Below are 24681 nucleotides of genomic sequence, written 5' to 3'. Positions count from 1 at the left end.
TCACTGGCTGAATGCGTCCACCTGGTGTTCAATCAGGCAAATGGCGAGGAGTTATACATTTCCAGAGACGCAGGAGCTCTAGATAAGGCCCAGGACCCTACTCTGCCCCGCTTGTTGCAATACCATAGGGCGGTGGTGTTGTCCAGGAGGCCTTTAATGAGACTCCTTGATGAATAGCAGGAAAACTTTCCATGCCAACTGAATGTCCAGTAACACCAACAAGTTCATGCAGAGACAGGTCTCAGACAGACCAGAATCCTCTGAAAGCCATCTCTCCCAAATGTGCTCCCCAACCTAGCGGTGATGCGAGTCTAATATCAGACATGGATGGAGTTGGGACACAGATCTGCAGCTGGTCCAATTGCAATTGAGCAGCCACTACTGCAGATAATTTGTAGTCCCATCTGAAATCTGGATGCAATCTGACTGGATTCCTTGGAGCTAGGATCAGAAACTCCTGATACCCCTGCAGAGACAGTATATGCCACCTGGCAAGGTCAACGAGCAGGATGGTGGTCAATAGTCCAAGACTCCTCACATCCACCCACCAAGAGACCTAGGACCAATTCAGAATATCCTGCACTCTCTGAACTGGAATAAAGACCCAGTAATGCTCTGATGGAAGGAGCCTCCACAAAATATTGAAGTGTGACTTTTGGCGGTTCATAGAGCATCCAAATAATATAAGTAGGTTCAGTATCATCTGGAGGTGGTCCATGACTGTGGCAAGCCCACCTACAACAGCCAGGCATTGAGGTAGGGGTTGGCATCCCCATCCTCCAAAGGTGTATTGAAACCATAACCATCACTTTCCTGAACATGCAAGGGACACCAGGGAGGCTATTGGGCATCACAGAGAACTGATAATGCTTGTGACCCACACTGAACCACACGCAACACCTGGGGGACTGCAGAACGAGTATGTAAAAATAGGAGACCTGCATGTCCAGCGTTACCATTCAATAGCTCTGGATCCAGGCAGATATGAGCATATTGAATTTGTTCTTTTTCTGAAAGAAATTGAGTGGGTGAAGACCTAAAAGCGAACAAAGGCCCCCATAATGGGAATAGAATCCAGTCCTCATTTCTGAAGCTATGACCCACTGTATGGCTCATCTACCCAAAAGAGCTTTGCTCTCCTACAGCAAAATTGACCAACGGTCCTCTCACAGACGCTGTGATACAAGTGGAATATGCAGTGGAACTGCAAGAAATGGTAGGGCATAAGCATGGCAAACTATATGAAGTACCATACGTCAGATGTGGTGGTCTGCCATCGTGGTGGTAAAACCTGATCCTGCATTTAATGAGGGTGGTCATGTGTTAGCCAGGGAAAGCTAAAGTGGTTTGGTGGCAGTAGCAGGGGGGGTGGGGGACAGAAGAATGCACTGCCCTTGGTGTGGTGGACATTTTCAACCAGATCCCACCAGACTCCGGTCTCAAAAGGACAGGTTTGCCCATTACTGTGGCAGTGAACATTAGTATGGTCGTTGTGCCAAGCCCCTTTAAAAGCCTGAAAATAGGCAAAACTGCCTTTCTGCAACCATGTGGCAGTATCTGAACAAAGTGAGTGTGCTGTGGCCCTGCTTTCCTTGAATTGCTCCACAGTCAAGTATTGCCAAAGAGATGGGTGTAATTACATAGCAACTCGATAAAGGACACCTGAACGCCACCCAAGAAGCCTGTGCATCTCTACCATGTGTGGTGCTGAAGCCTGAATCGCCCTGCCCAAACAGGTCAGTGGTGTACAGCACAGAGCGAATGACTTAATTCGCTGCATCCTGATCACCTTAAATAACTTTGACAAGGTTGGTGTAGTATTCCTAAAGGGCTGTTGACAAGATCTTGCTGACCATATCACACAACACACCGAGTATCGTTTCAGGAGGCAGATGGAATCATGGTGGGTTTGCTTCAGAGTCTGATAAGACAATGAGTTCCCCCTCTGGGATTGATGTGGCAGGAACCACCAAGGCTTGTGGGGCTGGATTCGAAGCTGGTTTGGGAGTAGACCCCACAGTCAGGGCAGATCCTACAGTAGCATCAAGAGGTAGAGTCAAGAGGTAGAGTCAAGAACTAATCCATTGACAGTAGCCTGCCTGGGGGTCTCCTCAGATCCTAGGAGCCTGAGGTGCACTGAAGGGAGCGAGGAGGGTGCCCAAAATGTGCAACATCGCTTCCTAAAAAGCCTCAAACTGTTGTGGAGCTGCTGATGGAACCACAAATTCAGGTTACATCAGCATGAGCTGTGGAAATAGTTACTCAACAGTAGACAGAGACCAAGAGGCACCTTGCCGTTCTTGAGAACTCTCTAGATAAAAGGGGCAGAACAATGAGCAGCCATGCTTGACGTCTTTTCTTTTTTTTTTTTAAACTTGGATTTACCAGAAGACCTGGAGGATGAAGAGGACCTAGCGTAGGAACTGTCCGTGAATCAGAACAGGTCTGCATCCTTGACCTGGGCTGCGTCTTACACACCTTCTGTGTTCAACCAGCAGAGCTTGGCTTTGCCATCCTGGAACACCTTGGGTTTCCATCTGGGTGTAGTTGCATGCGACTGAGTCATATGAAAAACCTAGGCACTAAAAACCTACCTTGTGGGGTACTGTCAAAGAAATCTGCTTGTGACCGCCCCTGCAAGCTGTATTACTTGGAGGAGACATACCCTTGCACACTAAGAAAATATTTGAGAAAACTTCTTAAAATGATGTGAAAAAATTTAGGGATTGAGCTCAGGATCTGCATCTGGAGGCGCTGAAAGATAACAGACATCAGCATGCAAGGCTGAGATATATATATAAATATATATGTATTTATATCTGGCATCACTTCTGGGGCAGGATAAACTGGAGGTAGAGCTGCACAACACCTGCTGGTGCATGGGAGGAACGCTAAGAAACATTTCTAGATCCAATCTGACGCCAAGGCATATTCACAAGGTGAGGAATATGCAGTAAGTATCCATTAAACAGGTTTTAGAACTTGGCTTGACTGAAATAAATAAATAAAATGTGTTCCTGTGGTTGCAATACAGATGTGATGTATGGAGACATTTGCTATGAATTCTAGTGTGGACCTTTTTCCTCGAGTGTGCTCAATCCCTGCTCTAGTGCTACACCAACTGTTTTACAGCTCGTCAGGACTTTTTGCGCTATCCATCTTGCAATGGTCCCTTTGTTGATCGATCAGTGTTTCTTGGCGGGAAGGAAATTAATAATTAGTTTGTTTTTCAGATTAGTCTCTTAAGTAGGTCATGACCACCCTTCTTACATAAAGAATGTGAAAGTCTCTGCCTGTGTATTTTTTTTATCTTGGAAAAAGTTTGGAAGTTGTACCGCTTGATCGCCATGGATATACGAGAGGACAAATTGTGGGGTTGTCCTCATTACCACTGTCCTTGTTTATTTGTAAGTTAGGCGTTTACATTATAAGTGCTTGCAACTCACCGACTCTCCAGGCATATAAAGGCAATCAAGACCTGGTTTTGAGGTCTGCTTTACACATAGGCACGAATGGGGGCTTTATCGTACTAGGTTCAAGTTGCATATCGCTGTGGGCACGGACCTTGGTGGCACTAGCCTTTTTGCCCTTCCCAGAAACTTGTTGATTACCAAATTATCGAAGAAACATCTTCGTAGATCTCCCCTTGCGCCCGCAAATTTATTTTAGGCCCCCCAACCCCACTACACACCAAGGAAGATTTATTTATTTATTTTTTTTAAATAAAGAGGGTGGGGCCATACCCTGGGACAAATCACCCCACGATCCACTCAAGGGTGGGGGGGGCAGATAGCACGTACTGGGGGACAGATGGGGGCAGAAACCCTACTAGAAGCCAGGGAATTAAAAAAAACAAAAAAAAATAGTGTGGTGGTGGCTACCAACCAGTATGGGCATGGTTATGCCCCCACCCGAACTGAATGGGGTAAAACAGGTTATCCCATGTTATCCCGTGGCAAGCAAGAGGACATTTGATTATTTTGGATTTTGGTTTTACATTTGGGCCATGAGAGCTTGTTTAACTCTCAAAATCATTCCACTTGGATTGGTGAGGGCTGCGTTTTTTGGACTTTGGGACGCTGCCATGTAGAAAAATCCACAAGACCTAGACACATCTGAAAACTAAACATCTGAGCGAGTCTGGGCGGTGTGCTTCACCATTTTATTACCCACAATGCCCTGCAAACTGCCAATTTTGCTGGAAATCACATTTTCCCCACATTGTTCTGATAGAACCTTCTGAAATCTGCAGGAATCCACAAAATTCCTACAACCCAGCTCTGTTGCATCTATACCGATAAAAATTGTGCCCCATTTGTCAGCCTAAAAATATTTTTATTCAAACTGCCCTTTTGGATCCGCTTGGTTTACCCTTCAGTTTTGACATGTTTTTGGCTCTTCCCTGTCACAGGCACTTGGCCCACCTACACAAGTGAGATATCATTTTTACCAGGAGCCTGAAGGGAATGTTGGGTGGTAGGAAATTTGTCCTTGTGCGGTAATCCCACACGTGGGAAAAATGTTTTTTTTTTGCTATATTTGAGCTTTGCTGAGGATTCTGGGTAAGAAAACACTGGGGGAATCCACGCAAGTCACACCTCCCTCAGGTGCGTAGTTTTCAGAAATGTTTGGGTTTGGTAGTTTTCCCTATATGGCTGCTGCGCCCAGGACCAAAACGCAGGTGCCCAACACCCCAACCTCCCCCCCCCGCACAAAAACAGGTAGTTTTGTATTTGTTCATTTTGATGTGTCCAGATAGTGTTAAGGGGCATTTCCTGTCCCAGGCACTAGGCCTACCCACACAAGTGAGGTACCATTTTTTTTTTTTTTTTTTTTTTTTTTTTTTTTAATCGGGAGACTTGGGGGAACGCTGGGTGGAAGGAAATTTGTGGCTCCTCAGATTCCAGAACGTTGTCATCGAAATGAGGAAAAAGTTTTTGTGCCAAACTGAGGTTTGCAAAGGATTCTGGGTAAAAGAACCTTGTGAGAGCCCCACAAGTCACCCCCATCTTGGATTCCCCTAGGTGTCTAGTTTTAAAAAATGCACAGGTTTGGTAGGTTTCCCTAGGTGCCGGCTGAGCTAGAGGCCAAAATTCACAGCTAAGCACTTTGGAAAAAGCATGTCAGTTTTCAAAGTAAAAATGTGATGTCCATGTTGAGTTTCCTGTCGCGGGCATTAGGCCTACCCACGCAAGTAGACTTGGGGGAACACAACAAAACAAGTGTTATTGCCCCTTGTCTTTTTCTACATTTGTTTGTTCCAAATGTAAGACTGTGTAAAAAAAGATTTATTTGAGAAATGCCCTGTAATTCACATGCTAGTATGGTCACCCCAGAATTCGGAGATGTTCAAAGAACCACTGCTTCTCAACACCGTATCCTGTGCCCATTTTGGAATTACAAAGGTTTCCTTGATACCTATTTTTCACTCTTTATATTTCAGAAAATGAATTGCTGTATACCCAGTATACAATTGAAACCCATTGCAAGGTGCAGCTCATTTATTGGCTCTGGTTACATAGGGTTCTTGATTAACCTACAAGCCCTATATATCCCCACAGCCATAAGAGTCCAGCAGACGTAACGGTATATTGCTTTAAAAAAATTGACATTGCAGGAAAAAGTAAAACGTGGAGAGAAATGGCTGGTTTTTTTCACCTCAGTTTCAATTTTCTTTTTATTTCAGCTGTTATTTTCTATAGGAAAACCTTGTAGGATCTACACAAAATATCCCTTGCTGAATTCAGAATTTTGTCTACTTTTCAGAAATGTTTAGCGTTCCGGGATCCAGCATTGGTTTCACACCTATTTCTGTCACTAACTGGAAGGAGGCTGAAAGCACAAAAAAAAATAGTAAAAAGGGGTATGTCCCAGTAAAATGCCAAAAATGTGTTGAAAATCGCGGTTCTTATTCAAGTCTGCCTGTTCCTGAAAGCTGGGGAGATAGAGTTTAGCACCGCAAACGCTTTGTTGATGCCATTTTCAGAGAAAAAAAAAACAAATAGAAAAAATGATTTTTCGCTGTATTTTGGCTAATTTCTTGGTCTCCTACAGGGGAACCCACAACCTCTGGGTACTGCTAGAATCCCTAGGATGTTGGGGAAAAAGGATGCAAATTTGGCGTGGGTAGCTTACGTGGACAAAAAGTTATGAGTGCTTAAGCGCGAACTGCTCCAAAGAGCTAAAAAGGACTGGCACCTGAGGGGGAAAAGGCCTGGCAGCGAAGGGTTTAACATTGAAGACTGAAAATTGCAGTATCGATTTTTGAAACCGCAAAGTATTTTTAATATAAAAACTGCTAACCTCATAAGGAAGTTCTTTGGTTCAAAGCATATATAAAAGCAACTGTTCTTTTTCTAAATTGATCTTGGATGTATTCTTTAAGTATGTCTCATTTACTGCCTTTGTGAATATAACAAATGCTTAACAACTCCTTGATAAGCTCACCCACACTACCACAAAATGATTACTAGACCTATCTATTTCTGCCTCTGCAAACCTTTGAGGGATCTACTGGACTCTGCACAGTGCACTTCATTTTAGTGCACTTTAAAGAGCCAGCTTCCTACAACTGGTCACTGTAAAAAGAAGCTGCAGGCTCTGGCCAGGGGCCTAGTCTGGCTGACCCAACAGGGCTCAGGATCACGATCCTGCGGCAGGCTCCTTTAGTCCTCCTCTCCACGGCTCAACAGGTGCAGAGGTATCCTTAGGTGTTTTCTTCTTGCTGGAGTGGTCGCTGTAGAGGGGGGCTATGTGCAGAGGCTGCAAGCGTCATTGGGGAGTCCAGAAGGAGTGAAGCCACAATGGATTCGTGCTCTGCATGGCTGGGGAGCCTTGTTGGCATCGGTGTCTACTTCAACTCTGGTCGGAGATAGCATGCAGTGACAACTTCAGGCGTTGTGTTTTAGTGGTTCCAGAGGCTTTGGAGCCCCTTCTTTGGGAGTTCACTGGAGAACAGGTCCACTGTTCACAGGAGGTCTTGAGTCTATCGAAGGCAGGTGGTTCTCCCATGAGTTTGTGGTCACTTCTGCAAGATGTCAACTTTGGTGCAGATTTCAATGAGGGATGCAGATAGGCCCTCCTCAGTGCTTATCTAGATTCCCCCAGGCCTGTGCCCTGAAGCCGCAGGTACTTACCTGCAATATGTTTTCTTGTAAGTGTCCCCTGTCTCCATTAGTTTCCATTGACCGCCCAATATCAACTTTGACCTCTGGCCCCAGCCGACACTGTTGCTGGTGCTGCAACCATGGTGTCCTCTTAAACCTTGCCCTGTGGACACCTTAACCCTCAAAGACTGGGATTATAAGTCGAGTACTTACCTGTAAACTGTACTTGTGCTTTTCCTCCCCTAGGACTGTATTGCCTTCAATGATTTTTGCACTGTATACTTTTGCTATTGAAAAGTATTGCTTACCTGAACTATACATGTTTTACAAACAAAGTGCATTTGGTACTGTAGAGGCGGAGTCCAGAAATGTTCTTCAAATGTCCTTAAGTGTAGGAAGTTGGCTCTGTATGTGCTATTTCAAAGTAAGGAATAGCATGCACAGAGTCCAAGGGTTCCCCTTAGAGGTAAAATAGTGGTAAAAAATAGATAATACTAATGCTCTATTTTGTGGTAGTGTGGTCGAGCAGTAGGCTTATCCACGGAGTAGTGTTAAGCATTTGTTCCACATACACATAGACAATAAATGAGGTACACACACTCGGAGACAAATCCAGCCAATAGGTTTTGTATAGAAAAATATATTTTCTTAGTTTATTTTAAGAACCACAGGTTCAAATTTAACATGTAATATCTTGTTTGAAAGGTATTGCAGGTAAGTACATTAGGAACTTTGAATCATTTCAATTGCATGTATACTTTTCAAGTTATTCACAAATAGCTATTTTAAAAGTGGACACAGTGCAATTTTCACAGTTCCTGGGGGAGGTAAGTTTTTGTTAGTTTTACCAGGTAAGTAAGACACTTACAGGGTTCAGTTCTTGGTCCAAGGTAGCCCACCGTTGGGGGTTCAGAGCAACCCCAAAGTTACCACACCAGCAGCTCAGGGCCGGTCAGGTGCAGAGTTCAAAGTGGTGCCCAAAACGCATAGGCTTCAATGGAGAGAAGGGGGTGCCCCGGTTCCAGGCTGCCAGCAGGTACGTACCCGCGTCTTCGGAGGGCAGACCAGGGGGGTTTTGTAGGGCACCGGGGGGGGACACAAGCCCACACAGAAATTTCACCCTCAGCGGCGCGGGGGCGGCCGGGTGCAGTGTTAGAACAAGCGTCGGGTTCGCAATGGAAGTCAATGAGAGATCAAGGGATCTCTTCAGCGCTGCAGGCAGACAAGGGGGGGCTTCCTCGGGGAAACCTCCACTTGGGCAAGGGAGAGGGACTCCTGGGGGTCACTTCTGCAGTGAAAGTCTGGTCCTTCAAGTCCTGGGGGCTGCGGGTGCAGGGTCTTTTCCAGGCGTCGGGACTTAGGTTTCAGAGAGTCGCGGTCAGGGGAAGCCTCGGGATTCCCTCTGCAGGCGGCGCTGTGGGGGCTCAGGGGGGACAGGTTTTGGTACTCACAGTCGTAGAGTAGTCCGGGGGTCCTCCCTGAGGTGTTGGTTCTCCACCAGCCGAGTCGGGGTCGCCGGGTGCAGTGTTGCAAGTCTCACGCTTCTTGCGGGGAGATTGCAGGGGTCTTTAAAGCTACTCCTTGGGATAAAGTTGCAGTCTTTTTGGAGCAGGTCCGCTGTCCTCTGGAGTTTCTTGTCGTCGTCGAAGCAGGGCAGTCCTCAGAGGATGCAGAGGTCGCTGGTCCCTTTGGAAGGCGTCGCTGGAGCAGAGTTCTTTGGAAGGCAGGAGACAGGCCGGTGAGTTTCTGGAGCCAAGGCAGTTGTTGTCTTCTGGTCTTCCTCTGCAGGGGTTTTCAGCTAGGCAGTCCTTCTTGTTGTTGCAGGAATCTATTTTTCTAGGTTCAGGGGAGCCCTTAAATACTAAATTTAAGGGCGTGTTTAGGTCTGGGGGGTTAGTAGCCAATGGCTACTAGCCCTGAGGGTGGGTACACCCTCTTTGTGCCTCCTCCCAAGGGGAGGGGGTCACATTCCTATCCCTATTGGGGGAATCCTCCTTCTTCAAGATGGAGGATTTCTAAAAGTCAGAGGCACCTCAGCTCAGGACACCTTAGGGGCTGTCCTGACTGGCCAGTGACTCCTCCTTGTTTTTCTCATTATCTCTCCTGGACTTGCCGCCAAAAGTGGGGGCTGGGTCCAGGAGGCGGGCATCTCCACTAGCTGGAGTGCCCTGGGGCATTGTAACACGAAGCTTGAGCCTTTGAAGCTCACTGCTAGGTGTTACAGTTCCTGCAGGGGGGAGGTGTGAAGCACCTCCACCCAGAGCAGGCTTTGTTTCTGTCCTCAGAGCACAAAGGCTCTCACCGCATGAGGTCAGACACTCGTCTCTCAGCAGCAGGCTGGCACAGACCAGTCAGTCCTGCACTGAACAATTGGGTAAAATACAGGGGGTATCTCTAAGATGCCCTCTGTGTGCATTTTTTTAATAAATCCAACACTGGCATCAGTGTGGGTTTATTATTCTGAGAAGTTTGATACTAAACTTCCCAGTATTCAGTGTAGCCATTATGGAGCTGTGGAGTTCGTTTTTGACAGACTCCCAGCCCATATACTCTTATGGCTACCCTGCACTTACAATGTCTAAGGTTTTGCTTAGACACTGTAGGGGCATAGTGCTCATGCCCATATGCCCTCACCTGTGGTATAGTGCACCCTGCCTTCGGGCTGTAAGGCCTACTAGAGGGGTGACTTACCTATGCCACAGGCAGTGGGAGGTTGGCATGGCACCCTGAGGGGAGTGCCATGTCGACTTAGTCATTTTCTCCCCATCAGCACACACAAGCTGGCAAGCAGTGTGTCTGTGCTGAGTGAGGGGTCCCTAGGGTGGCATAAGACATGCTGCAGCCCTTAGAGACCTTCCCTGGCATCAGGGCCCTTGGTACCAGGGGTACCAGTTACAAGGGACTTACCTAGGTGCCAGGGTTGTGCCAATTGTGGAAACAATGGTACATTTTAGGTGAAAGAACACTGGTGCTGGGGCCTGGTTAGCAGGGTCCCAGCACACTTCTCAGTCAAGTCAGCATCAGTATCAGGCAAAAAGTGGGGGGTAACTGCAACAGGGAGCCATTTCTTTACATTAAGCATAGAAACGTCTTCTTCCATTCAAAGGGGTACAGAGTGAATAACTGCTGATCGAGGAACATGGAATTCCCTGACATCATAAGCATACGATGTCAAGAAGTTCCACGCTACCTCAGAGGCAGAAGCCACTAACATCACCACAATTCTCCCCTCTCAAAACAAGAAGTTGAATTACACAAATTCAAAACTCAATTTACTTAAAATGATAAAACTACAATAACTACTACTATAAAAACTAGGAAAATTTACATATAAGAAATAGGACCATTAGAAGAAAGTTACATTCTAATGCAAATATATCTAAAACAGTATTACACTTAATACACAACAAACTCTTGGAATCTTTTAGGTTTAAAATATGCTCTTGTGACTTCTACATTTCTTTCTTTCATTTTCATCTAACTCTTCCATCATTTTCTTAGCAGATTGATTATTACTGAGTTGAGCATGCACTCCAGGGTCTAGCGCAATGCGTGAAGTGCTCCACCAACTACTATCAGACAATTTCACAGCATTCTTACGTATATCACAAATTTGTTGCGAGTCCTTAAACTTGGCTATACCTTTTCTAACCAAAACAGGGTTCTTCACTCTCACCCAATCACCCACCTTTAACCTATCACTTTTATAGTGACCACCACTCAACTTTCCTCTGCTCATATTATCAGAATTGTTTTTCGCCTCTTGCCAAATTTCTTTCAAATTACTCCCTTCATGAAATGATTTGACTACCCAAAAGGGAGACAACTCAGTGGATGCTACCCTCCCTCTCAAGTTCAAAAGGACTTTTGCAAGTAGCAACGTGCGGTTAGGTTCGATAAGACCAAATAAGTTCATTAATAGCTTGCTCTACGGACATATTATTCCTGTACGTGGCCTGAATACAATCACAATGAACACGATTAAAGCGTTCTACCATTCCATTACTTTGTGGATGATAAAGAGGAGTCCTTGCGTGTTTAATGCCACATCTGACAAGAAACTGAAGCATTTCTGCTGAAACAAATTGAACTCCATTGTCAGTCAATATCTGCTCTGGAAAACCTTCACGAATAAAGACTTCCTTAAGACATCGAATGACACTGTGTGGTAGGATCTCTCACGGGTTCCACTTCACGGGGTGGCAGGCAGAGACCAAAGGCAGTGTTTAGTCCAGGTCCAGTTGCCACTGGTCAGCTGTACAGCTGTAGGAAAAGGCCTCTTGTACCTTGTCGTGTCCCTGTAGCTTTTCCTCAAGGTCAGCCTTATTACATTTTGAATCTATTTCTTTGCTGGACCTGCTTTCCCTCTTGTACCCTTGACAGTCTAGGCTCTTCAGGTTTGACAGCAGGTTCAGCCCTTGTCTGATCTCCAGGGGTCAGGGATTGTTCTTAAGTGGGTGCGTTGCAGACAGAAGTCTGGTAAAGATCAAAGCTGTGCTTTCAGGATCCAGGCAGTGGATACACAGTGTTTTGGCATTCTATGTCCATCCTTTGAAGTGTGCCCAAAGGTTATATGTAAATTCCCAGCAGACCTGTCAAGCAGAATGGTTAATTCAAGCAGGATTTGACACTAAAATTAAAGAGCATGCTCACAGCCCTACCTCAGCCCTGCCTCAGACTAAGATGGTGCATGGCTGGCTAAAAGGACAAAAGATGAGGCAAGCCCAGGTGTGAGTTACATCTGTCTAACAGGGGATGCCTCTGAGGAGCATCAATAGTCTGGCTCATCCCCCAGGCCATCCTGCCCTGGGGAAGAGAACTTCCCCCAAGACATATCGTCCCCGTCCTGGGTGCAGTTCTTACTCACCATAGTAGAGCCATCAAGCTACCAGTTGACAGATCAATACTTATTTTTAAAAAAAAAGACCTTCAGAGGCTTTAAGCAGGCAAGAAGGTAACATTAATTAAACCTAATATTGCACCCCAATGGTTAAACCAACCCTTCCACAGTGGAAATAGCTTTGAAGTGCTAGGACATGTAACATTGACCTTTAAGTGTCCTACTTTTAAATACCACGCACCCTGCTTTTCTGGGCAATAAAGCCTACTTAGGGGTGACATATTTAAAAGAAGGGTTTATGCTCGTCAAAAGGGGCTATTTTGACAGGTCAAATTTGCAGTTTAAACCTGCACATCCAGGATACTGATAGCAGGCTGCAGTCATGTTTGCACTGTCACTGCAGTGGGTGACACAATGGGTGCTGCTACCAACTGACATTTAACTTAAAAGCCCTAGCTACATTGTAGGTATTTGAAAGAAAACAGACCATTAGTTTCGGGGCCTATACAAGAAATGTGTCCATAATCCCACCTTCAGTAGGAACACACACAAAATATATATCTATATCAATTGTAGTGCTTAACTTAGGGCAGCAAAGCCTACTCAGGGGAGGTGGTTTAGGCTTCTAGTCACTATTCACTGACAATAATAACACTTAAATGATTGCTCAGTCATTTTTTTTTTTTTTTTTTTTAAAGAAAAGGAGAAGTAGACCTTTAACACACAGCTTATTACTTTGTAATAATTTACAAATACAACTAAGGGTGGGGTAAAACATTTTTGGGAGCCTTTTTGGGGGGGCGGGGGGTTACAGTGCCCCTTCCAAATTACTCTGACATCAGGCCAGGAGATGGGTTCCCAGGCCAGTTTACGTCTTCCTTGAGGGTGCTCAGGAGAGGGGTAGCCCACACATGCCACATCCCAAGGTTGATATAATTGCTAATGATCCCTTGCGTCGGCCTCCAGGTCTAGGCCCACCCTGGGGCCGTTTCTAAACTTCGCAAAGGAGATCGATACGTCACCAAGGGTAGCCTCTTCCCAGGACAGGACAGATGCTCAAGCCCTTGAGTTCTGGATACCATATTCACTGTGCCCAGTCTGTGTCCACTAGGATGACTTGGGCCCAGTTGGTCCTGATCTTTTTGAGAATACTGGGTGGGAGTATCACTGGCAGAAAAGCATACCGGAGTCACGAGTCCCAGCTCTGCCCCACAAGTACTGGTGCCTCGCTCTTGCTTATATTCTTGTCCTTGCTTTTTCCCACCTTTTGAGTGCCTTCTGAGCTCTTTCCTCGTTCTTCCTGATTTTTGTTGCTTTTATCCCCCCGTTTTGCATGCCTTCTCCTTGCTTTTCCCTTGTTTTCACTGCTTTCTTCTCGCTTTCCCCTAATTTTTGTGCTGCCTCCCCACAGTACTCCAGACCATCACCTCACTGCCAGAATTCCAAGACCTGGCTATTCGACTGAGCCTCCGGGACCTGCAAGCACCTGATACGGATGATTAGCCTCGCTTTATAAACCCTCAATATTTGAGTTCAACTTGAGGCAAAACAATTCTCCGAGTGAGACAAAGAGGAAACTCCAACGCACAGAAGTGCGTTAATAGCGCGCTCTCAGCAGTGCGAACAGATCGAGTTATCGTTCTCCCCAGGAGAGAGATTGCATCACCTCGGTTGTAGCTATTTACTAGTGATTCACTAAGATTTGACTAGTGAGCTTGTCCACTGTAGCAGTCAAAGACCCTTTCAGATGGTTCATCACCAGGAAATTTCTTTCGGTCCAGCCATCTCGAGAGGCGTACAGCCTCCTGGCACAATGTCTGACCCCCAACCTTTCCTGGATCTTAGTACCACATTGCAGTGGTGTTGCGAGGAGCACTTGTACCATCACCCCGATGGACTGAAAGAATTAACACCAAGCGGGTGGCCCTCCGTTCCAGAAGTACCGGAATCTCTGATCTCCATCTCTCCCAGAAGGACACCTCAATCCAGAAGAGATGTATCAGTCACCGCTGTCCACCCAAGAAAAGGAGAAGTACATCTTTAACACACAGCTTAGTACTATGCATGAATTTACAAATATACCTACAATATACAGAAGGCAGAGGAGTTTGCCACTGACCTAAATAGGATCCAGTAACCACCACTGCAAATCTTTTGTAGTCTCTTCTGAAAGATCTGGATCATAGCATGAATGGTCCTTTAATCTTTCCTGGGGAAAGGCACAAAACTGAATGATGCCCAAAATGTCTCAGATGAAAGAGCATCTAAAAGGGAGTAAGGTGTGACTTTGGCACATTGATAACTCAAAGATGACAGGTTTGCTGCAGTTCGGAGGTGGTTGATGACTGGCTGTTGAAGGAATGCTCACCTCAGGCAATCGAGGTAGGGGGAAGACTAGCACCTTTGAAGATGTGTTGCCCCACTGCCATCACTTTCATGAACACTCAAGGGGGCACTGGAGATCAAGGGGAGTACAGCAAATTGAAAATGTTCTGGTCCGACCACGAACCACAAGTAGCGCAGATGAGCCTGCAGGACAGGTACATGGAAATAGGAGTCCCTCAGGTCCAACACCAACATCTAGTCTCCAGAGTCAAGGGCAGAGAAGACTTGGGTCATTGTGAGCATTTAAAAATTTTCCTTCCAGAAGAAAACGTTGAGGGCACAGGTCTAAAATAGCCCAAAGGTCTCCATCCATCTTGGGTAACAGTAGTGGGAATAGCAGCCACATTCTCCTCCTGGCGCGGGCAAGGTCTTCATAGCCCCCTTGTGCCAAAACGGGTTGGATTTCCAGGCGCAAAATAGAAAGATGGACCTCCGTCAGCCACTGGTGAGAAAGTGGAGATTGCAACATAGCTGAAAGGAAGGGGAGGGTATAGACCTTCCTAATAATTGGCAGGACCAACCTGTGGGATATTATAGTCTGGCAACCCGCTAAGAATCATTGGATCCTGCCTCCTACCGGATGACTGTGCTTCACTAAGAGCACACTAAAGGGGTTTAGCAGGCCAGGCTGCAGAGGGGGTACGGGACTGAGTACAATGTTATGGTTGGTTTGGCTGACGGCATGGGATACCTCTGCTGAAGCCACTAAAGGAACAGTAGCCCTACTCTCCTTGAACTGCATGAGAGCAGAGTCAGCCTTCTCCCTAAACAGCTGAGTCCTGTCGAGCAGCAAGTCCATGAGATCTGACTGGACATCACCCGAAAAAATGGTGGACCACAGCCAAGCATGGCCAATGGCCTGCCAAATGCTATCTGGTGTTCAAGCCACAATGAATTGTGAACTCGGCTGCATCACAACTGTTCTGTATAGCCTGGGCGAGTAGATGAGGATACCTGGGAGGACTTGAGCCACTGAGTCTAAAAGGGTTTGAGAACAGCACCACAAAAAGATGGGATGGAATGCTGAACTCTGTCAAACATTCACCCACAGAAACAGGTCAGAGGTGAAACCATCGCTCACCATGCCTCGCCCCCGGTTTGGACCCAGCCATAGACAAATCAGTCACGACCCTGCTCCCCATGGGAACAGAACAGAACAGACCGACCTGCAAGGCCAGGTCCTCCCTGGACTGGTAACCAGCATCCTGGGACCGGTTTCGGGGTATTGCACCTCAGCCAGGCTAGCTTGAATCCCAGTGGCATAGTAGGCATGGGACCCACGTCTGGGCATCCACTTCCCACTGAGAGCATTGATTGTGAGCAAACAAATCATAGATTTAACCCAGATCTGCAACTGTGGATGAATGTTTGATGTTCAGCATTCTATCCATCTTTGTGTTGATATAGTGGGCCTAATTGGGAAGAGTATGTCCAAACATGGGTCCCCGGTGCTCACTGTGCCATGGGAGAGGAACCCAGAGGAAAGCATGACCTGACCGTGCGGTTCGCTCAAGCAGCCCCGTATCCTGGGGGTTGGGTGGGGGCGACGCAGAGATCCAGGTCTTTGCCAGTGACCCAACTATTGCTAAAACTATGATGAGAGGCTTTGTATCTTAGGAGATCAGAGAAGATGCTGTCTGAGCCCTGCTGGAGCAAGCAGACTGCTACAATCCCTGAGCAAGGAAGAAAAAAAATTACTGTGTGTGGCCAGAGCAACTCTGATAATCAGGACACTGGTAAGCTCTCCCCAGGAGAGAGACCCCGGCGGCTGCCAGGGGCTGTACATGTGAATGCATGCAGGCCAAGTTTGCCGATCCAGGCCAGGACCGCATTACATTGTTGCCAGGTTTTGTACCAGCATAGCAGATAAGCAAAGAAATGGACCTACACGGCCAGGGATATAACACCTTTGGTTTTTGCAGCCCTACTTGACTAAGTGACTACACCTGACTGAGCGTGAGAGGGTGTACCCCATTAACAGGGCCTAACAGTTCACATTCCCTGGATGCTGCTGTATGTGAATGGGGACTAACAGCACACCCTTTTTGTTGGGGGGTAGGGGGACAGACAGGGAGTGGCCTTACAATTGGTAGAGCACCTATCTCAAGGGGGAACCGTTATTGATTTGAGCGTTGCTTGCCTTTGCATGTGTAGCATTAAAATTAAAATGCTTCTTCTGTCCAATATAAGTATTCAACGGGACATTGATTTACTGCGAGTGTTGCTTGCACATTGAGTTATGAGTCGTGTTCACAGATCTGTATCTACACTTTCCTCTGAAGGTGCCTTGACTGCTTGTGCTATGCTACCTGAGACTCTGGTGAAGAAGGGGGTGCTCAAACCAGTTGAGCAGGATGCATAGTAGCGTGGGCCCCAGAACATCAGGTTTAAAAGGCCTCAACCACCTTTGTTGGGCCCAGTAACTACGGTCTGCCCTGTGGGCCCCTGAACAGGGTTCTGACAGTCTGTTACATGTGGCAGTGGCCAAACAGGAATACATTTGGTTTTTACTTTTACAGCAATGGTGAATGACAGGGCTCATCCAGGATATTTCAGAGATCCTTTGTACTGGGTCAGACTTTAGGGTGTGGAGGAGAGAAGACATTGTCTCTCTAAAGCTTGAGGAAACTCCCCTGCCTTTTCCTGCCCCATCATTTAGTAGAACAACCACCTCCCACATGTTAACAGGAAGTTAAGCGGGCCAGCCTCCCACTCTCATTTACCACTGTTTCAGGTATCCTGCCTATATAACATCTTCTGTATATGAAGACTACAGCTGAAACATTCATAGAAATAGCAGGAAACCAAAGCCCAAAACCAGCCTCTGAGATGACAGCTGAGATGTACAAATGCTGCCTGAAGCTTTTGTACAAAGATGGAGCAGAAATGTCCAACCGGAGACGATTAACTTCTCCTAGCAGAACCAAGATGTCACACCAGTAGTTACTAAGAAACTCATGTGCCTCTGGATTGGAATATCCAACTTCCTTCGGCAGGGGAGGGACAAGAAGCTGAAGATTTCTATAGCATGCAATGAGAAGCCGCTTGGGGGAGACGTGGAGTGACCTTGAAGGAAGTAAAACTACTTAGGAGGGGCCCTTGCAAGAGCAGTGCACTCTGGTGGTGGATTAGGTTGTGGGGTCAATTAAAGTGTGGCCACATCTAACCGGCCTATGTGAAAAAGGAAAGCATCCCCTGTCAGAGACATCAATAGACACTCAAATATCACTACTGTGACCTAGGGTCTGCGCTTTGCTTATTTGAGTAGGGTGCTTAAGTCTGGGCCAAAGAAAAATCAAAGCAAACCCAGAGGACTGCTAGCCGCACAGCCATTCCATCACTGTCCTGGCACAGCAGCTAACAGGAGTGGCTGTGCGAATGCATGCACTGTGCAGACCACAAGAATGTTTGCTGGCACAGGGCACAGATCAGATGATTCCCACTCCGTGCACTGGGCACAGTTCCTAGAGCAGTGCTGCCGCGCAGATTACAGACGTGCATTGGCTTGGCCAGTGTCACACGAAGTGCAACGTGGACAGAAGGTTCTGTGAAAACTGACTCCAGAAAGAGGAGGAAAACTTGCAGCATCAAACTTCAACTGACCTCCAGAGCGAAGGCATTACCCAGATTACAGGAGGAGGTAGAGCATGAACACCCCCTTCATCCGCACACAGAATAGCAACCCCATACCAAAAGGTTTTAAAGTCTATTTGGAGCATTTACTGACTAAACATTTGGGGTAGTTTCCCTATAAAGCACCATAATTCATGAATAGTATACTGGTGTAACATAAGTGCTCTATAATGTTGCGTATAAAGTATTGTGTTGTATACATAAAATAATATATTTTATTTTAATAAGAAAAAGCACTGGGTGGACGTCCCTGGATTGTGTTTATATGGGAATCACAGGGGGTGACAGTGCGATTGTATGGATCTAGTGGTGTATATGCTCGCTGACTGATTAAGTATTGATGTAGTAATTTGTTTTTTTATATATAAAAATTATTTCCTACATACAACAATACGCTGTCAACTGATTATTCATCAAATCTACTGATGGATTGATTGCTGGTGGTTCATTTTATTGACCACTATACAATGTTGTTAGTTGGAATACAAATAATCCATCAGAACGTGTTTTCCATATTGTATTACCCAGCTCCATGTGAGAAAACTGGGTTGCCTAGTTTTATCAAGCAATACAAAACAGTAACATCAGACTAGCTTTGAAAATAAAGCGAAGCAGCCGCATGTCAGAAAGGCACACATTTCCAAGATCTCTACCAACCTGTGCAGAATCTTGCGGTGAGCCCCCGTCGAGAGTCGCATGCTTTTTGGAGTCGAATGATCCAGACTCCGATCCACCAGCTCTATTCTTTCGGAGGTAGCAAGGGAACCCGATCGCCGCCTTTTCACTGAAGGAAAAAACTACACTTTAGAAAAATTGATCACTACCACCAACTGAGAATACTGACCCAATAAGAAGGAACAGCTGTAAACGCCTAGCACAAACTCACCCTTCTAGTGGTCTAATATTGGTCTAGTGAGAGGAACCATGAACGGATTCACCCACAGTGTGAAGTAGTGTGGAGTGTCATGGCTACCAGTCTAGTGCTACTGCATACGGCAGCACACAACTGTGCGATGTGGTGAACCGCTGTGTCTACGATTTCACAAAGGTAGCAACTAGTGGGTGCTGAAAAAGAGTAAGCGTTTGAAAAAAAATACAATTTACATCTTGGTGGAAGCATTATCTGCTTTAAAGGAATGACCTGTCCACAGTTGGCAAAGAGGATGGGGTTAACTATGAGTTATGTTTTTTATCCAAAAGAAGCGAGACCCCAAATGAGGATTTAGTGCAGACCAATGGCATAAGACCAAGTCTGGAGAGAAGAGAAAGTTTCAACCTTCCTTGGTATGGGTAAGTTCTATTCCAGAACTAATAAAGCCATGCAGAGTCACCTGAGAGAGACCGGTCTGGGCTAAGCTTTGTGAAAAGATGTTTTTGAACTTTAGAGTCCCAGTAAAGCTCCCGACTGTCAGAATTGTTTTTCCTGGTGCAAGACGCAGCGTGATAGCGGATGTCAGTGAAAAGGGGCTAGGAGTTGTAAGACAGACACAGGAGACTGTACTATAGCTTCTTCACACACTGTAAAGGGATCGGAACAAAAAACTCCTTCATGGAGGAAGAAGCTGTGGCAGTGTTTTGGGCTACAAAAAATAATCATCAAGAACTACTTCAGAGGCAACTGTTTCACAAACCTTTGAGGGGATTTTTTCTATTAAAACAAAAACTAAAACACAAAAAAAAAAAAAAAACACAACACTGAAGACCTGGATGCATTCATGGCACAAATCTATAAATGTGTTACCAGGGTTCAACAGGACTGTGTATTTCTGAATAATATAATCCTGCCACTGGCAGCAAAAGGGCGGACTATTTATAGAGGTTGGCTGAAAAAAAGAAAAAAGTGAGATTCTCTCTCTCCTCCTCCTCCCCCAGTGAGCAAGTTAATGTGTTTTGGAACAGAAGGATGCTTATCTGTAAAAGAATGGTCTGAAGTAGTGAGGAAAAAAAAAAAGATCAAGATACAGTCATGCTTTATAGGTGCATTGAGAATTTAAAAAGCAGTGATGAACTGCAGGACTGTTTTCTTGGAACTCCAGTAGAAGTAACAAACATTGAGCTAATGCACCCAGTCGTCTGGGTGTCTAAGACCAAAGAAAAGTTATGTCGAGACAACTGGGAGCCAGGGATGGAGCTACAAGTTTAATGATTCAATATAGACTTGACTCTGCACTGACAACACATGTAAAATAAGGACGCCACATATAGTTTGCTGTGAACCTCCTTCTGAACCATACCCCGAAGTTCTTGATCTTATCAAGGCTGTTCGCCTCAGTGTGTGCTTGTTTAATAACAGGTCAGTGGTTACATTTCTAGATCAAGCGTTTCAAGGGACATCCAAGGACCATTCTTAAGTATAATAGGGTCCTGCTCTCTTCCAAGGAGATGGAGAATTTCTAGTAAAAGAAATGGGAATTTTACACAAAGCATACTCACTATCATCCAGAGCCTAAAAGTGTGATTGACAGGTTTAACTGAACTCTAAAAGAGTATACAATTCTCTCAATATTGGAAGAGTTGGGAAGATGAGATAAGACATACAGATTGTTATTAACATTACTTTGAAACCACAGTTTAACACCATTTATGGATTCTCTTAATTGGTTCACTGTTGAGGACGGAATGGTTCCATACTCCGCCCCGGTGCTCATGTGCTGAGGATGGAGCCGTTCCATCCTCAACACAGAACCACCAAATCTCTCCGCTGTAAACAGCAGGGAGATTTTTTGCCCCTGAAGCTGCAGAAGAGCTTCCTCAGCCGACGAGGCTTTTTTTGTTTGCTTCAATGTAATGATAATTGTGCGCACGGCCCGCTGACATTACATTAAAAGTGAAAAGAGCTGATCGGCTCATTTCACTTTCACTGCTTTGGTGCTCACAGGGCTATCTCACCCCCCTGAGCACCGCAACACACAGGAGGGGAGATCGTGGGAAAGGGGATGATCTCCCCTCTCCAATGGCACCTGTCCCAAGTGGATCCCTGCTTAGGGATCGCCCAGGGAGGACAATGCCCAAGCAGGGATCCATCCCACTGGACACCAGGGATTACTTTTATTTTATTTGTATATGTGGGGGCTGACCAGCATGGATATTGGAATGCTCCCCACCACCCCAAAACAGGGAAACAGTCTTTCTGTTGAGGTACCAATTTCATCAGAAGACTTAGAATGCTGAGTGGAAGAAAGTTTGTGACACTGCAGATTCCAGAACTTTCCATCACAGAAATGTGGAGAAAATGTGTTTATTCAAAATGTGAGGTTTGCAAAGCATTCTGGCCAACAACCTGGTAAGAGCCATGCAAATCACCCCATTTCGGACTCCCCTAGGTAAATAGTTCAGAAATGTGCAGGATTGCTAGGTTTCACCAGGTGCCAGGTGAGGCAATGCCAAAAGAATCTCAAATAGGCACTTTGCAATGAAAGGGTCAGTTTTCAGTGGAGAAATGTGATGTGTCAATGCTGCGTTTTGGGCTGTTTCCGGTCACGGGCACTAGGCCTACCCACTCAAGTGAGGTACCATTTTTATCGGGAGGCATGGAGAAATGGTGCTGAAATGAAGTTTGTTCTCCCCTAACATTCAAGAACTTTCCGTCACAGAAATGTGAGGATTTTTTTTTTTTTTTTTTTTTTTTTTTTTAAGACAAATTGAGGTTAGCAAGGGATTCTGGGTAACACATTGCAGTGAGGGCCACACATCACGAATTTCCCTAGGTGTTTAGTTTTAAAAAATTTACAGGTTTGCTAGGCTACCCTAGGTGTTGGCTGAGCTAGAGGCTAAAATTCACAGCTAGGCATACAGGGGAAAAAAACTAAAGGGGTCAGCTTTTAGTGAAAAAAGGTGATGTCCATGCAGTGTTTTGCCACTAAGTCTCCCTACAAAAGTGAGGTACCATTTTTTTAAATGTATTTTCAATCAGGAGACTTGGGGGAATGCTGGGTGGAAGGAAGTTTGTGGTTCCCCGTAGGTTCCAGAACTTTTAATCCCACAAATGTGAGGAAAATGTGTTTTGGTCAAAATGTGATGTTTGCAAGGAATTCTGGGTAACAGAACCTGGGAAGAGCCACAAGTCACCCCGATGTGGATTCCCCTCGGTGTCTAGTTTTCAAAAAAATGTAGACGTTTGCTAGATTTCCCTAGGTGTCGGCTGTGCTAGGGCCCAAACTCCAAAGCTAGACATTGCAAAAACACGTTTACGTTTTTAGTGGAAAAATGTTGTGTCCATGTTGCGTTTCGGCAGTTTCCTGTCACAGGCACTAGGCCTACTCATACAAGTGAGGTACCATTTTCATCAGGAGACTTGGGGGAACACAGAATAGTAGAACAAGAGTTATAACCAATTGTCTTTCTTAGCATTTGCACCTTCTAAATGTAAGATGTGTAAGAAAAAAGTAATTTTGAGAAAAGCCATCTAAGTCTCATGCTATTATGGGTACCTCCAAATTCAGAGATGTGCAAATAACCACTGCTTCTAAACTCCATATTTTGTGCCCATTTCAGAAATACACAGGTTTCCTTGGCACTGATTTTTCACACACTATTTTACCAAATTAATTGCTGTATATCCAGTACACAATGAAAAAGCATTGCAAGGCCCATCTCAGTTATTGGCTCTGGGTACCTCGGGCTCTTGGTGAACATACAAAGCCCTATATATCCCTGTAATCAGAAGGGACCCGAGGACAGAACAGCATATAGCTTTTGAAAAATCTGCCATAGTTAGAAAAAGTTAGATTAAAACAGACAAATGGCAGTTTATCAACCCAATTTCAATATATATAAAATGACCTCTTGCTGAATTCAGAAATGTGTGTACTTTTCAGACATGTATAGCTTTCCAGGATTCACCTTTCATTTCATACCCATTTCTACCACTAACTGGAAGGCGGTTGAAAGCACAAAAATTAGGAGAAATTGGCTATCTCCTAGTAAAATGGCAAAACTGTTGAAAAATTGGGGTTTCTGTTCCTGAAAGTTAGGAAGATCGTTTTAGCACCCCAAACTCTACTGCAGCACTCTTTGCCCCCCGCACCCCTTGAAACAGACACCTTTCTGCCCTCCTAGGGAGATGTGCCAACCACAAGGTAGCACCAAACTTACACCCTCAGCAGCACAGCGGCAGCCAGGTGAAGAGTGCCAACACAGCATCAGGCACCCAATGTTATTCAACTTGGACTCAAGCTGGGGACGTTGGGTGCAGAGGTTGTTCCAGACGGCGGTTTCACAGTTCCTCAGGCAGACTCAATTTTAAAGATTTTAAAATATTTATAGTGGTGAACAAGACAGCTTTTACTGAATTTCTCTCTGAATTAGTCAAATTAAAACCACAGAAACTGCAGGATACCATGTTTTAGGTTTAAACCTATAATAACTGATAAAAACCCACCGAACTGGAAACAACCCTTATCAGTATAAAACAAACACTAATAATGAAATGGCTTCTTACCTGTAGGAATAGTTTTGCAGCTTGAAGAATTTTCTGAATGTCTATGCAATAGAGTCTTGAAAAAGTGTGCACTGATGACCAAGTAGCAGCTCTGCAAAAATTCTGGAATGACTTTTGTGTGAAAGGCTATGGTCGCTCTTTTTTTGCAAGCAGAACGTGCCCTTGGTTTGCTCTGGAGCTGTACTCCTGCTGTTTCATGACATTTGTATAGTGTGTGAGATCCATCTATAAATGGTCCTCTTTGTAACTGCTTTTCCTTTCTTGTGTGCAAATGACAAAGTTGATTTCCTTTTCTGATTAGTCTAGCTTACTCCATATAAAGCATTATCGCTCTTCTGGCTTCTAGTGTGTGCACCACTCTTTCCACTGAACGTTTTGGATCTTGAAAGTTTTTTTTTTTTTTTTTTTTTAAACTGATTAAGTGATGTGGAAAAAAGGATGACCTTTGACAAGAAATGCGGGTCTCGTCCTCATAACTGACTATCTGCATGTATAATTCTTGGATTGTGAGTGCCTGTAATTCACTTACTCTACGCAACAATGTAATTGCGTTAATGAAAGATTTTTTCAAGTGAACAGTTTCAAGGATGCTTTGTGAAGAGGTTTGAAAGTTTATTCATCAGTTGTGTTAGCACTAAATTTAAGCTCCATGTCAGGGCTGGTACTTTTCTTGACGGTGCTAATCTTTTTGCTCCCTCACGGAATCTTGTAATTACTGGAGTTGTGAAGAAACTCCTTCCGATAGGATCTCTTGTGTAGGCCACTATTGTTGCCAAATGTACTTTTAATGAAGCATAATTCAGTTTGCTATCCAGCAGATGAGTACGAGTAGGATATCGTAAGACTGTTGTGTCTCTCACATTCTGTTAGTAATGCCCATCTTTGGCACCATTTCAAGTGTCTTTGCAACTTGGCTAAGTTACATTTTCTTGTTGTTGGTATTCTAGCATCCCTGAGAAGTGTCCAACCTACACTGCTAGACTTAGTATCTTTGATTCTGGATGGCAGACTTAAACCCCTGGTATGGAGATTAGATAGTGTAGAACTGGTAGTCTCTGTATGCTATTTTGTGCTATTTCTATTAAGTCTGCAAACCAGGTCTGTCTCACCCAATGTGGAGCAATGAGAATCAGTGTCACTGGTGATTGCTTGCATTTGTTGATCACGTGTGAAACAGTGGGATCGGGGGAAAACCGTGAGCAAATCTCCCTGACCAGTCTAATAACCGAGAATTCCCCAGAGATTGGGGGTGTGGGTGCCTGGATGCAAATAATTGG

General features: G+C 45.2%; 1 protein-coding gene across 2 annotated transcripts in view; it reads right to left on the bottom strand.

The window, feature by feature from the left end:
• Positions 1–24681, bottom strand: part of G2E3 (G2/M-phase specific E3 ubiquitin protein ligase) — a 245406-nt gene that overhangs the window by 70063 nt on the left and 150662 nt on the right. For both annotated transcript variants that reach the window (XM_069209054.1, XM_069209055.1), the window contains one exon: positions 18622–18748. In XM_069209054.1, the coding sequence (XP_069065155.1) occupies positions 18622–18748 (127 nt within the window). The remainder of the gene's footprint in view (positions 1–18621; positions 18749–24681) is intronic.

This window comes from Pleurodeles waltl, chromosome 9 (assembly GCF_031143425.1).
Source record: "Pleurodeles waltl isolate 20211129_DDA chromosome 9, aPleWal1.hap1.20221129, whole genome shotgun sequence".
NCBI lineage: Eukaryota > Metazoa > Chordata > Amphibia > Caudata > Salamandridae > Pleurodeles > Pleurodeles waltl.
This window is presented reverse-complemented; position numbering and strand designations above follow the sequence as displayed.